The sequence below is a fragment of the Rana temporaria genome, chromosome 5 (assembly GCF_905171775.1).
Source record: "Rana temporaria chromosome 5, aRanTem1.1, whole genome shotgun sequence".
Classification (NCBI taxonomy): Eukaryota; Metazoa; Chordata; class Amphibia; order Anura; family Ranidae; genus Rana; species Rana temporaria.
In genome coordinates this window covers 20,880,530-20,896,477 of record NC_053493.1, presented here as the reverse complement: position 1 = coordinate 20,896,477, position 15,948 = coordinate 20,880,530, and the positions used below count along the sequence as shown (strand labels likewise).

Sequence of the window (15,948 nt, the reverse complement as noted above, 5' to 3'; positions counted from 1 at the left end):
TTCATACATTAGTGGTGTTGAAATGAAATTCATGTTTATTTTAAAACCATTGATACTTTTCCAACTATTCTCACTTCCTCAACTTTTTCTTACGGATTTAAGCTATTCATCCAGTTAGCTTTAGCAATTCAGCTATTCAGCATTCCCACACATTTTCTGCAGGAAATGCATTTTCTAGTGTTTTCTAGTGTTTATTGAGACATAGATACATACATGGTTTGAAAGGGAGCACGAAAAACTTAAAGAGCCACGTACAGGTACATGGATGTGCCCAGCCATGCCATTATACCACGTATATCGTCGGTAGGGGTTCCTTAAGTGGTTAAAGCGACGCAGTGCCGAATCACAAGAAGGGGCCTGGTCCTTTACCTGCATTTTGGTCCGGGTCTTAAGTGGTTAACCTGAATGTTTTTGGATTATGGAAGAAAATCAGAAACAATACACAAATTCCATACAGAAAGAGCCCTGGTGGGAATGGATTCCAAGAACCCAATGTTGTACAAGGACCATTCTAACCACCAAGCCACAACGCATCTGAAACCTATCAACTGGTAGCAGGTGACAGATTATAATACGCACTGCCCAGCCCAAGAGTGAGCCCCGGTCCAAAGTCTTCTCCCACATGGAGAGAGGTGTACGGATAAGTGTCCCAAATTATGGATCCACAGCTGTGAAGGAGTATGCTGCAAATTGACGTGAATGGAAATTTAATAACCTTTGTGGAATGAGAAGCATTTTTAAGGTTTGGGAATGAGCGTATTAACAAGTGTGATACGTGCTCCGAACATCTGGGCACCTCTGAAGGCGAAGACCTTCTGCCAAAACTCTCTCTCATTTACTCTTATAAAGGTGCCAAGAAATGAAAGTATTAATATCAAAGAAGGAATCCAGTTGCATTAAAAAAAAAAAAAGGATTTTGTTTTGGATAGGCTCAGCCTACCCAATTAAAGGCAAACTCCGAAAATGAAGCCTTGAGTTGAACACATAAATCTCCTTATCAGAGGCGCTTCCCCAATCTTTTTCATCACCCGATGTGCCAAATCAAACGATTGGTTCGTCTGATGAAAACGGACCGATGGACCATTTTCATCGGACGAACCGGTCGTGTGTGGGCCCTGTAACGGGAGTCACTTTTGGGCACAGATTGAGCCAGGAAAAAAGGGACATATGTTGTTGGATTGTTTTAGCATCCCGAGCGCGTGCACGGGACCCGGTCCGAAGCTCCGTGACCGTGGTTGCGGGACTCGCAGACCCGATCGCCGCTGGAGTCCCGTGATCGGTCCCCGGGGCTGAAGAATGGGGAGAGCTGTGTGTAAAGACAGCTTCCCCGTTCTTCACTGTGGTGGCGTCATCGATCGTGTGTTCCCTTTTATAGGGAAACACAATCGATGATGTCACACCTACAGCCACACCCCCCTACAGTTGTAAACACACATGAGGTCACACATAACCCATTCAGCGCCCCCTTGTGGTTAACTCCCAAACTGCAACTGTCATTTTCACAGTAAACAATGCATTTTAAATGTCATTGATTGTCTGTTCCCTGATATAGGGAAAGGCGATCAATGACGTCACACGTCAAGCCCCGCCCCCCTACAGTTAGAAACACATATGAGGTCACACTTAACCCCTACAGTGCCCCCTAGTGGTTAACTCCTAAACTGCAATCTTCATTTTCACAGTAAACAGTGCATTTTTATAGCATCTTATGCTGTGAACATGACAATGGTCCCAAAAATGTGTCAAAATTGTACGATGTGTCCGCTATAATGTCACAGTCACGAAAAAAATTTGTCTGACTTTTTTCATCGGAAATTCCGATCGTGTGTACCAGGGGTCAAGTCCTGGGGAAAAAAGTGTGGGAACTCCCACCCAAGATCCACTTCCCCACCAAAAAAAAAAAAAAAAGATACGCTCATATGCATAATTACTAAACTGCATGTTTTTTGTATTAAGCAAGTTCTTTCTAAATCCCGCGATAACTCACGGCAGACCTCCGCAATGTCTCCTGGGAACAATTACAAAAGCTCCCAGGAAACATTGCGGCATCGAGGAAGTGACGGAATACCCGCACACTACCATGAATCCATATACAGGAAGCGGCCAGTAACATAAAGGATTACTAAGGTTCGCGTGCCCCTGACAGTGACTCGAGCTGGGCATCGCCGCTTAGTGAAGGATTGGCTCGGCTGCTCTAGTCCTGCAAAGGGAACTGCGTTCCTGCTGTGAAAAAAGTGCAGGAACTCCGTTCCCACACGTTCCCGCAGGACTTGAGCCCTGGTGTGTACGAGGCATTAGTTCCAGGTTTATAAGCGCACTCCTTTTCAAGGCTGGCCATTATGGAAGCTGCAGCCCAAACATTACTATACAGTCCCATTAGAAACCAAAGCACATATGGAAGGCCACAATTTTGGCCACCTTTCCTCTTGTAATGTACCAAGAGTATGAAAAACTGCCACAGTTGCAGGACTCTAAGGAAGAGGCAAAGTCCCCAAATATGAGGGCTGAGCTGGTAAACCTGACACCAATTACACTATATACTAAACCAGTGGTCTCCAAACTCATGCAATGCAGCTCTTTGACTGTCTTTATTTGGCCCTTGGGGCGCTGCTCCTCTCACTAATATTAAGCACTCCTAACCCCACTGATGCCAACAATGAGGCACTATTACTTCCACTGACACCAACAATAGGGCACTGTACCTTCCACTGACACCAACGATGGGGCACTCTCCTTTCTATTGATACCAAGCAGGGGCGGACTGACCATTCTGGGACACGTGCACTGCCTGAGGGCCCCGTGCCACTAGGGGGCCCCCAGCCCCATCAGGGTTGCCACACTGTGTGTCTGTGTGTGTATAATGTGTGTGTATACTGTGTGGCCCCATAATCTTCTATTGCCTGGGGGCCCCGTAATCTCCTATTGCCCAGGGGCCCCATAATCTCCTATTGCCCGGGGGCCCCATAATCTCTTATTGCCCGGGGACTCCATGAGTTGTCACTCCGCACCTGACACCAAGGATGGAGCATTATTCCTGTGTGTATACTGTGTGGCCCCATAATCTATTGCCTGGGGGCCCCATAATCTCCTATTGCCTGGGGGGCCCCATAATCTCCTATTGCCTAGGGGCCCCATAATCTCCTATTGTCCGGGGGCCCCATAATTTCTTATTGCCTGGGGACTCCATGAGTTGTCAGTCCGCACCTGACACCAAGGATGGAGCATTATTGTGTGGCCCCATAATCTTCTATTGCCTGGGGGCCCCATAATCTCCTATTGCCTGGGGGCCCCATAATCTCCTATTGCCCGAGAGCCCCATAATCTCCTATTGCCCGGGGACTCCATGAGTTGTCAGTCCGCACCTGACACCAAGGATGGAGCATTATTCCTGTGTGTATACTGTGTGGCCCCATAATCTATTGCCTGGGGGCCCCATAATCTCCTATTGCCTGGGGGGCCCCATAATCTCCTATTGCCTAGGGGCCCCATAATCTCCTATTGCCCGGGGGCCCCATAATCTCTTATTGCCCGGGGACTCCGTGAGTTGTCAGTCCGCACCTGACACCAAGGATGGAGCATTATGTCCTAACGAGGAAATGCCTTGTTTACATAGGCATCTCCCCGTTCTGCCTGTGTACAAGGCAATCGCGGGTCACCAGAGGACATTGAGTCCTCCTGACCCGCGGGCATACACCCGCAGCATGCAGCACGTCGTGCCGCCGCCAGCTGGATTCGTGACGGCGGCCGGTTTTAAAGTGGTTAAAGTGGATGTAAACCCGCTCTCATCCTTTCTAAACTCCCATCAGGGTTGCCACACTGTGTGTCTGTGTGTGTATAATGTGTGTGTATACTGTGTGGCCCCATAATCTTCTATTGCCTGGGGGCCCCGTAATCTCCTATTGCCCAGGGGCCCCATAATCTCCTATTGCCCGGGGGCCCCATAATCTCTTATTGCCCGGGGACTCCATGAGTTGTCACTCCGCACCTGACACCAAGGATGGAGCATTATTCCTGTGTGTATACTGTGTGGCCCCATAATCTATTGCCTGGGGGCCCCATAATCTCCTATTGCCTGGGGGGCCCCATAATCTCCTATTGCCTAGGGGCCCCATAATCTCCTATTGTCCGGGGGCCCCATAATTTCTTATTGCCTGGGGACTCCATGAGTTGTCAGTCCGCACCTGACACCAAGGATGGAGCATTATTGTGTGGCCCCATAATCTTCTATTGCCTGGGGGCCCCATAATCTCCTATTGCCTGGGGGCCCCATAATCTCCTATTGCCCGAGAGCCCCATAATCTCCTATTGCCCGGGGACTCCATGAGTTGTCAGTCCGCACCTGACACCAAGGATGGAGCATTATTCCTGTGTGTATACTGTGTGGCCCCATAATCTATTGCCTGGGGGCCCCATAATCTCCTATTGCCTGGGGGGCCCCATAATCTCCTATTGCCTAGGGGCCCCATAATCTCCTATTGCCCGGGGGCCCCATAATCTCTTATTGCCCGGGGACTCCGTGAGTTGTCAGTCCGCACCTGACACCAAGGATGGAGCATTATGTCCTAACGAGGAAATGCCTTGTTTACATAGGCATCTCCCCGTTCTGCCTGTGTACAAGGCAATCGCGGGTCACCAGAGGACATTGAGTCCTCCTGACCCGCGGGCATACACCCGCAGCATGCAGCACGTCGTGCCGCCGCCAGCTGGATTTGTGACGGCGGCCGGTTTTAAAGTGGTTAAAGTGGATGTAAAGCCGCTCTCATCCTTTCTAAACTACTGCCATAGTGCTGATCTATAAGGATATAGACGCCTCCTGCATGTATCCTTACCTGTCAAATGTCTCCCCTCTGTCTGTTATGAGACCTGAAAAACTGCAGATTCTGTGGGTGGGTCTGTTGTCTGGAGCTCTGTGGGTGGAGTCGTGATGTCAGTAGACTCCCCGCCCACCTCTACACTCCCCTTGTCAACATGCATTTTTTCCTGTGTATTCCTTACACTAAATTCTGCTATAATCACTAACATCCAGTCAAAATCCAGAAAAGTAACCACATGACTTCAGAAAAGGAGTGGGGGTGGGAATTAAAAAATAATACCTGTCTGAAGCTAGTGCATGAGATATGTAAATAACCTGTCACTCACAGCAAGGGGGCGGAACGGACTAAAGTTTTTCTCTGGAAGTCTGTTTTATCTCACTGAACAATAAAAGAGGATTTCTCAGAGCTGGATTAACTCTGTGTGGCCCTGGCACAGATGATAGGAAATCGTATACTCTACATTGTGACATCAAAAAATAAATAAAAAATTTGGGTTTACATCCACTTTAACCACTTAAGACCCGGACCTTTAGGCAGCTAAAGGACCCGGACAGTTTTTGCTATTCGGCACTGCGTCACTTTAACTGACAATTGCGCGGTCGTGCGACGTGGCTCCCAAACAAAATGGGTGTCCTTTTTTACCCACCAAATAGAGCTTTCTTTTGGTGGTATTTGATCACCTCTGCGGTTTTTATTTTTTGCGCTATAAACAAAAATGGAGCAACAATTTTGAAAAAAAATCTATATTTTTTACTTTTTGCTATAATAAATATCCCCCAAAAATATATGAAAAAAATTAGTTTTCCTCAGTTTAGGCCGATACGTATTCTTCTACCTATTTTTGGTAAAAAAAAATCGCAATAAGCGTTTATCGATTGGTTTGCGAAAAATTTATAGCGTTTACAAAATAGGGGATAGTTTTATTGCATTTTTATTAATTTTTTTTTTTTTTTACTACTAATAAACGATCAGCGATTTTTTTCGTAAATGCGACATTATGGCGGACACATCGGACAATTTTGACACATTTTTGGGACAATTGTCATTTTCACAGCAAAAAATGCATTTAATTAAAATGCATTGTTTCCTGTGAAAATGACAATTGCAGTTTGGGAGTTAACCACAAGGGGGCGCTGAAGGGGTTATGTGTGACCTCATCTGTGTTTCTAACTGTAGGGGGGTGTGGCTGTCTTTGATTGTGATTCCCTATAAAAGGGATGACACGATCGATGACGGCGCCACAGTGAAGAACAGGAAAGCCATGTTTACACACAGCTCTCCCCGTTCTTCAGCTCCGGGGACAGATCGCGGGACTCCAGCGGCGATCGGGTCCGCGGGTCCCGCGGTCACGGAGCTTCGGACTGGGTCGCGGGAGCGCGCCATGGGCACTTAAAGAGGATGTACCTGTACGTGCTTGTGCCCAGCTGTGCCATTCTGACGACGTATATGTGCAGGAAGCTGTCCTTAAGCGGCTAGTCAGCCACTGCAAATACTGTAGCTGCTGACTTACATTATAAGGACACTTATGCCATGTACACACGATGGAACCTTTGTCCGACCAAATTCACATCGGAATTCCATCGGAGGAAAAGAGAACATGTTCTCTATGAAAACTCAGATGGGGCATACGGGGCATTACCTGTCCAGGGATCCAGCAATGTCCTTGTCTGAGCCGATTCTTCAATCAGCTTCGGGGTCCAGGAGCCGGCATCTTATGTAAGGCTTTCCCACTGCTTATGCGTGCGCTTTTTGAATGGTTCCGCAGTCTTCTGGGACGTGTCCCAGAAGGCTGTGGGTGGAAGCACAGTGGGGCAAACTTCCGCACAGATAACCGCAGTGTCAAAACCAGGTACCCGCTAACCCCCCCCCCCCCCCCCCGCGCGCAAAAAAAAGTGTCAAATTGGGAGAGATGTAAACAAGTGGAAATTCCTTTTGGGTGAAGTTCCGTTTTAATGATGTTGTTTCGTTATATATATTTATTTAGTATATTTCGGATTCGTTGGAATTTGTTACCATTGTGATTCTGAGATTCAGATATCTCCATGGGCGTCCGCTGAATTTTTTTCAGGGGGGCGCTTCGGCAGCGGCGATACACAGTCGCATTTTACCCTTTCTTCGACCGCTAGCGGGGGTTAAAGCGCCCCCCACGTTAAAATGTAAAAACACCCCACTGTGCCCCCTGCATCTTTCAATATCTCTTTGTCACTACTGTGTACCCCCTCTCCACAACTGCACCTCTGGACCCCTTTACATTACACAGCACCTCACAGCTCCGGACCCCTTTACATTACACAGCACCCTGCACCACTGGACCCCTTTACATTACACAGCCCCCTGCATCACTGGTCCCCTTTACATTACACAGCACCCTGCATCACTGGACCCCTTTACAGTACACAGCACCCTGCACCTCTGGGCCCCTTTACAGTACACAGCACCCTGCATCATTGGACCCCTTTACATTACACAGCACCCTGCACCACTGGACCCCTTTACATTACACAGCACCCTGCACCACTGGACCCCTTTACATTACACAGCCCCCTGCATCACTGGTCCCCTTTACATTACACAGCACCCTGCATCACTGGACCCCTTTACAGTACACAGCACCCTGCATCTCTGGACCCCTTTACAGTACACAGCACCCTGCATCATTGGACCCCTTTACATTACACAGCACCCTGCATCACTGCCCCTCTTTACATTACACAGCACCCTGCACCACTGGACCCCTTTACATTACACAGCACCCTGCATCACTGCCCCTCTTTACATTACACAGCACCCTGCATCACTGGACCCCTTTACAGCACACAGCACCCTGCATCACTGGACCCCTTTACATTACACAGCACCCTGCATCTCTGGACCTCTTTACACTACACTATATTGACAGTGGCCTGGATTCAAGAAGCAATTGCGCCTGTGTAACCATAGGTTACGCAGCGCAATTGCTTACTTGCCCCGGCGTAACGAGTGCTCCTGATTCAGGAACCTCGTTACGCCGACTGCAGCCTAAGATCTGCGCGGCATAAGGCTCTTATGCCCGCATTCTTGCGATGGCCGCTAGGTGGCGTTCCCGTTGTGCTCAGCGTATAGTATGCAAATTGCATACTAACACCGATTCACATAGTTGCGCGAGCCCTGCGTACGCAATTTACGTCGTTTCCGTACGGCGGTTTTCACGTAAGGCTGCCCCTGCTATTAGCAGGGGCAGCCAATGTTACGTATACCCGTCGTTCCCGCGTCGCGAAATTTGAAAGTTACGTAGTTTGCGTAAGTGAATCGTGAATGGCGCTGGACGCCATTCACGTTCACTTTGAAGCAAATGACGTCCTTGCGACGTCATTTGCCGCAATGCACGTCAGGAAAGTTTCCCGACGGAGCATGCGCTCTACGCTCGGCGCGGGAACACGCCTAATTTAAATGATTCCCGCCCCCTACGGGATCATTTAAATTACGCGCGCTTACGCCGGGCATTTTGCCGGCGCGCCCACGCAATTTACGGAGCTACTGCTCCGTGAATAAAAAGCAGCGCAGTAAATTTGCGGGGGCGCAGGGCAAAAACGTTGCCCTGCGCCTCCGTAAAAAATGCGCAAATCTACTTGAATCCGGGCCCCTATATTTATTTCAGGTCTAAAAAAGGAACCTTTTGGAATGAGGGACAAATTGATTTGATTCCAGAAGAGGGACAGGCACTGTAAATAAGGGACAACTAGAGGGGAGGGGAGCGCTGCAGTCACCGCTTAAATCGGCCCCAGGGCCAGTTTGGCCCTGCTCCTGGCTCTCCCTGGCGATTCCAGGGGGGGGGGGGGGCAAACGACCCCCCTTGCCCTATGGAGCGCACGCCCATGGATATCTCTGAACCTTTGAATAACGAAAATTTTGACCAAATGTTGATGCGTATTATTCTGCAGCGGGGCGGACTGAAGCCAATGTGGGTGTCTTTGGTTTTAGGGAACGGCTGGGAGCTTCATGAAGAAGTGCCAGGCTGTAAGATGTCTTTTCCTGTTTTATACATAAGCACGGGCCAGACGATCCTACAGATTTCCCAGGCACCTGCTGCAACACAAACTGTCACAGGCCATAAGACATGCCGATCGCTCCAGCGCTGCCCCTCTGTGCCGCTCAGATATTTGTCTTGGCACACGAGAGGGAACAGGTGGAATTAAGTAGAGCTCAGCTTGTTTATGCTTTGCTTAAAGAGATATGCTGTGCTAAGCGATCTGTGCCCCGGGGGGAATTACTTTTAAAAATAGAAAATTATTTTGCAGTCAGATAAGGTGATGCTGCAAGGGCTTAGCTGCGGAATAGATCTCTAGTGGAGCACATTAAAGGATCAGTCCTCCCAGAAGTCAAAGTTTCATTATACACTATGGGCCGGATTCCCGTAGAGCTTCCCGTAGAGCCGCGCATCTTACGCCGACGTAACATAGAGAGGCAAGAACAGGGGGCCAGATTCTCATAGAATCGGCGGCGGCGTAGTGTAAGCCATTTACACCATGCCACGGCAACTTACTGGAGCAAGTGCCGTATTCTCCAAGCACTTGCTCCGTAATTTGCGGCGGCGTAGTGTAAATGGCCCGGCGTATGGCCGCGTAATTCAAAGGGGGCGGCTTGTATTTAAATTAACCACTTCCAGATCTGCGCACGACGATGTACGTCCATTTTTTAAAGATTGATATCTCGATAACGGCAGCAGCTGCTGCCACAACCGAGGTATCAATCTTTAGTGTGCGCGGTCTGGTAAACGATAACGGCGGTCTCCGCGGCGGATTCGCCGCAAGATCGCCGTTATCGGAGGCGATCGGGACCGTTCGGCAGCTGAGCGGGGACGAGACTGAAGGAAAAATCTCCTTCACCCGTCCCCATAGCTCTGCTGGGCGGAAGTGACGTCAAAACGTCAGTCCCGCCCAGCGTCTTAAAGAGACAATTTTTTTTTTTGTCATTTGAAAAAATGACATTTCCAAATTTTATTTTTTTTGCATTTAAGCCCAAATATGAGATGTGAGGTCTTTTTGACCCCAGATCTTTAAGAGGACCTGTCATGCTTTTTTCTATTACAAGAGATGTTTACATTAAAATAAATAAAATAAAAGTGATCAATTTTTTTTTTCAGTGTAAAAAGTAATAAAACAAATAAAAATAAATAAGAAAACAAAAAAAATTTTTTTTTAAAGCGCCCCGTCCCGACGAGCTTGCGCGCAGAAGCGAACGCATACGCGAGTAGCGCCCGCATATGAAAACGGTGTTCAAATCACACAAGTGAGGTATCGCCGCGATCATTGGAGCAAGAGCAATAATTCTAGCCCTAGAGCTACTCTGTAGCTCAAAAAATGCAACCTCTAGAATTTTTTAAACATCGCCTATCGAGATTTTTAAGGGTAAAAGTTTGACGCCATGCCACGAGCGGGCGCAATTTTTAAGCGTGACATGTTGGGCATCATTTTACTCGGCGTAACATTATATTTCACAACATATAAAAAAATTGAGCAAAATTTATTGTTGTCTTATTTTTTAATTCAAAAAAGTGAATTTTTTCCAAAAAAAGTGCGCTTGTAAGACCGCTGCGCAAATACGGTGTGACAAAAAGTATTGCAATGACCACTATTTTATTCTCTAGGGTGTTAGAAAAACATATATATATAATGTTTGGGGGTTTTAAGTAATTTTCTAGCAGAAAAAACTGTTTTAGTCTTGCAAACACCAAATCTGAAAAACACCTAAGGTCTGGAAGTGGTTAAGCGCGCCCCCGCGCCGATCGAACTGCGCATGCGCCAGGCGTAAAAAAGAGCCCATTGCGCATTCTCCAGCTCATGATGGAAAACGCCAATGACGCCGACGTGAGCGTCATTGACGTAAAGTCGTATTCGCGGACGACTTAGTAAAACAACGTAACCGACGGAAAAAGACGACGCTGACCCGACGCCATACTTAACATGGCATACGGCGGACTGGCGTAAGGTTACCCCTCATATAGCAGGGGTAACCTTACGCTTACGGAAACGACGACGATGCGGCGCAAATTCGTTTGGGAATCGGCGTATCAGGCTCATTTGCATAGTCAAATGAGAACTGAACGTAAACGCCACCTAGCGTCGAATTACATCTAAGATCCGACGGTGTAAGTGACTTACACCTGTCGGATCTACGCCGTATCTATGCGAAAATGGTTCTAGGAATCATACGCATAGATACCCGGGGCCAAAAACAGAGATACGACGGTGTTTCCTGAGATACACCGTCGTTTTCGCACTCGCTTCCTACGTTGCGCCAACGTAACGTAAATTATTCGGCGTAAGCCTGCCTAATTCAAAGTCGGTGGACGGTGGGCGTGATCCATTTAAATGAACCGTGACCCCATGCAACTGATGGTCCGAACGAACGGCGCATGCGCGCGCATGCGCGCGCATGCTCAGAATCACGTCGAAGATACTCCCTAAGATACGACGGCTCAATGCCTACGACGTGAACGTAACCTACGCCCAGCCCCATTCACGTACTACTACGTAAACTACGTAAAATACGGCGGCTGTTCCGTCGTCCATACCTTTGCATGGGATGCGCCTCCTATAGGTGGAAAAACGTTACGCCGGATGTACGCCTTACGTAAACGGCGTATATTACTGCGACGGGCGCAAGTACGTTCGTGAATCGGCGTATCTCAGTCATTTACATATTCGACGCGTAATTTAATGGAAGCGCCCCTTGTGGCCAGCGTAAATATGCGCCCAAGATACAACGGCGTAGGGAACTTACGTCCGTCGGACAAAGCCACATTTCAGACGTATCTTGCATTAAGAATCAGGCGCATAGATACGACAGCGCACATTGACACTTACGTGGCGTATCTGTAGATACGTCGGCGTAAGTGTTACCTGAATCCGGGCCAAAATTACCAAAAGTATTGGGACGCCTGCCTTTACACACACATGAACTTTAATGGCATTCCAGTCTTAGTCCGTAGGGTTTAATATTGAGTTGGCCCCGCCCTTTGCTGCTATAACAGCTTCACCTCTTCTGGGAAGGCCGTCCACAAGGTTTAGGAGTGTGTCTATGGGAATGTTTTGACCATTCTTCCAGAAGAGCATTTGTGAGGCCAGGCTCTGATGTTGGATGAGAAGGCCTGGCTCACAGTTTCCGCTCTAATTCATCCCAAAGATGGGCTGGTCAGTGTCAGTCTGGGGACTGTGGGGAGAAGTTAGCCTGGAGGGCTAGTGAAAGGGGCAGGCGTAGCCAGGTGGGTTGGTAGTGCCTGAAACAGTGGTGCTGTGGGATCAGTAGCCACAAGAGTAATGCAAGCTGGACGCTGTTCTTTTTGCTACACATCCAAGGGGCCTGAGGTTCCTGCCTGTAATGAGACATTTCTTTTAATCTGACTGAGAGCCAGTTAGATCTTCACAAAGTGATCCAGTCTCTTACGCCGTCGTATCGTAGGGTGCATTCTCACGCTGGCCGCTAGGTGGCGCTTCCGTAGTTTTCAGCGTAGAGTATGCAAATTACCTACTTACGCCGATTCACAAACGTACGCGCGCCCGGCGGTAGTTCTTTACGTCATTTGCGTAAGTCGTTTTCGTCGTAACGTTGCTCCTGCTATTAGGAGGCGCAGCCAATGTTAAGTATGGACATCGTTCCCGCGGCAAAATGTGAAAATTTTACGTCGTTTGCGTAACTTGTCCGTGAATGGGGCTGGACGCCATTTACGTTCACGTCGAAACCAATGACGTCCTTGCGACGTCATTTAGCGCAATGCACGTCGGGAAATTTTAGGGACGGCGCATGCGCAGTAAGTTCGGCGCGGGAACGCGCCTAATTTAAATGATCTACGCCCCCTACCCGGATCATTTGAATTAGGCGGGCTTGCGCCGGGGGATTTACGCTACGCCGCCGCAACTTTATAGGCAAGTGCTTTGTGAATCAAGCACTTGCCCGTAAAACTTGCGGCGGCGTAACATAAATGTCATACGTTACGCCGCCGCAGATTTGCCCGATTCTACGTGAATCTGGGCCAGAGTATATAGGAAGAATGTCCCTGAAGTTTGTTGTTGACATCTGCTAAAGTCAAGTAGGCATCCTATAATCTCCCATCCCTATCCAAGTTATTATCCCTCAATAAATAACAAAAACAATGTCACAGACTGTTCTCGGACTCTGGGGTGCCTGTGAAAATTCAGTGTCCCTGGCTGTGCAGGGTTGGAGATCCCAGTTTATCTGCATCCCTTAACCACTTGCCGACCAGCCGCGGTCATTTTACGGCGGCAGGTCGGCTCCTCTGCGCGAGAGCCGTAGCTATACGTCGGCTCTCACGCAGGCCACTAGGGGCGCGTGCGTGCCGCGCTTGCCCCTGACTCCCGTGCGCGTGCCCGGCGGGCGCGATCGCCGCCGGGCACACGCGTTTGCTCGTTACAGAGCGGGGGAATGCCTAGTGAGTCCACCCACCCTACAGTTAGAACACACCCAGGGAACATACTTAACCCCTTCCCCGCCCCCTAGTGTTAACCCCTTCACTGCCAGTGGCATTTTTATAGTAATACAATGCATTTTTATAGCACTGATCGCTATAAAAATGTCAATGGTCCCAAAAATGTGTCAAAAGTGTCCGAAGTGTCCGCCATAATGTCGCAGTACAGAAAAAAAAAATCGCTGATCGCCGCCATTAGTAGTAAAAAAAAAATATTAATAAAAATGACATAAAAATACCCCCTATTTTGATAACGCTATAACTTTTGCGCGAACCAATCAATAAACGCTTAACGCGATTTTTTTTACGAAAAATATGTAGAAGAATACGTATCGGCCTAAACTGAGGAAATAAAAAGTTTTTTTTATATATTTTTGGGGGATATTTATTACAGCAAAAAGTAAAAAATAGTGGCCCAGATTCAGGTACATTTGCGCGATATTTGCGGGGGAGCAGGGCAACGATTTTGCCCTGCGCCCCCGCAAATATTTTGCGCTGCCCTCGATTCACGGAGCAGTAGCTCCGTAAATTGCGAGGGCGCGCCGGCAAAATTGCCCGGCGTAATCGCGCGCAATGTAAATGATCCCGCCGGGGGCGGGAATCATTTAAATTAGGCGCGCTCCCGCGCCGAGCGTACAGCGCATGCTCCGTCGGGAAACTTTCCCGACGTGCATTGCGGCAAATGACGTCGCAAGGACGTCATTTGCTTCAAAGTGAACGTGAATGGCGTCCAGCGCCATTCACGAATCACTTACGCAAACGACGTGAAATTCAAATTTCACATCGTGGGAGCGGCGGCTATACTTTAGCATTGGCTGCCCCTACTATTAGAAGGGGCAGCCTTGCGCTAAAGTTGCCGTACGGAAACTCCGTACCTGGCTTGTGCAGGACCCGCGCAAGTTTGTGAATCAGTGGTAGTATGCAATTTGCATACTACACGCTGATCACAATGGGAGCGCCCCCTAGCGGCCCACGCAAGAATGCAGCCTAAAATCTGCGTGGCATAAGAGCCTTATGCCGCGCAGATTTTAGGCTGCAGTCGGTGTAACGAGGTTCCTGAATCAGGAGCACTCGTTACACCGGAGCAAGTAAGCAATTGCGCCGTGTAACCTATGGTTACACGGGCGCAATTGCTTCTTGAATCTGGGCCATTATTTTTTTTCAAAATTGTCGCTCTATTTTTGTTTATAGTGCAAAAACTAAAAACCGCAGAGGTGATCAAATACCACCAAAAGAAAGCTCTATTTGTGGGGAAAGAAGGACGCCAATTTTGTTTGGGAGCCACGTCGCACGACCGCGCAATTGTCAGTTAAAGCGACACAGTGCGAATCGCAAAAAGTGCTCTGGTCTTTGACCAGCAATATGGTCCAGGGGTTAAGTGGTTAAGGGGTGCGCTACGTTTGCATTTCCCATAGACTTCTATGCAAAAAAAGTCCATCAATATAGCCTTTATTAACCCCAGAAACTCCTATTGCATCCGATTTTTTTTTTATTATCAGGCTATCACCACTTACCCAAGAAAAGTATTTCTGAAGGAAGGATTGTCTCAGGGCTGTAGTGAGGTTGTAGTCTTCTGAGCTGTGATGAGTCTGATGACCGGCCCAAATAATGTTCACCTCTGTGGGGGAGGGACAAAACAATGCGTAAGTAACACAAGCCAAGTGCTGAGCCACCTTGTGCACCAATAATAAAAGCACTACCTCTTTATAAAACGGCCCACGAAAGCAAATAGAGATGAAAAAAGACAGCCTGGGCCATCCTCCAGGTTAGGTGAACAATACAGTAAATTCATGGTCAAGGACAGGTTTAGGGTACTTTCACACTGAGGCGTTTGGTGCGCTGGCGGTAAAGCGCCGATATTTTGAGCAGCGTTTTACCGGCGTGTTTGCCGCGATTTTCGGGCGCTAGCGGGGAGATTTTAACCCCCGCTAGCGGCCGAAAAAAGGTTAAACCCGCCCGCAAAAAAACGTTGCTTTGCAGCATTTTGCAGGCTGTTCGGAGGCGCTACCCCATTGATTTCAATACCGCTCCTACCGCGCCTCAAAGATGCGGCTGGTAGGCCTTTTTTTAGGGTCCCGCCAACGCAACGCTCCAGTGTGAAAGCCCTCAGGCTTTCACACTGGATAGAAAGGAGCGGCTCTTTCAGGGCACATTGCAGGCGCTATTTTTAGCGCAATAGCGCCTGCAAAGCGCCTCAGTGTGAAAGCAGCCTTAGTATATTGATAAAAACTCTTCAACCCCCCCCTCCCCTTCTCCTTATATATGCTAAACGCAAACTCTCCGGCACCACAGGCCCACTATCTACCCCCTACAATGGCAGCCGCTGTTGCCTGCAGCCCCGCTAGACATGTGCAATTTGTTTCGTTCCAAATGTATTAATTTTTTCCAAATATCTATTTTATTTTTAATAAAAAAAAAGCAGTTCTATTGTTGGTTTGACATGGAACTGCCGAATTAATTTTTGAACGAACTTCAACAATTTTCAAAATTCAGTAACAAAAACAATTTATTTTGAATATTCATAAATTTGAATATTCATAAATGTTAATATTCGTAAATTCTGAAATCTAAAAAACTGCAGATTCTGAAATTCGAAAATTTGAAAGTTCGGAAATTCTAAATCCGAAAGTTGGAAAATAAACAAAAGATTCAAAAGAACGAAAATCCGAA

At 48.0% G+C, this 15,948-nt stretch overlaps 1 protein-coding gene across 1 annotated transcript in view; it reads right to left on the bottom strand.

Annotated features, from left to right (window-relative positions):
• Positions 1-15,948, bottom strand: part of AGMO (alkylglycerol monooxygenase) — a 291,800-nt gene that overhangs the window by 165,845 nt on the left and 110,007 nt on the right. The window contains exon 4 of the mRNA XM_040352254.1: positions 14,793-14,896. Within this exon, the coding sequence (XP_040208188.1) occupies positions 14,793-14,896 (104 nt within the window). The remainder of the gene's footprint in view (positions 1-14,792; positions 14,897-15,948) is intronic.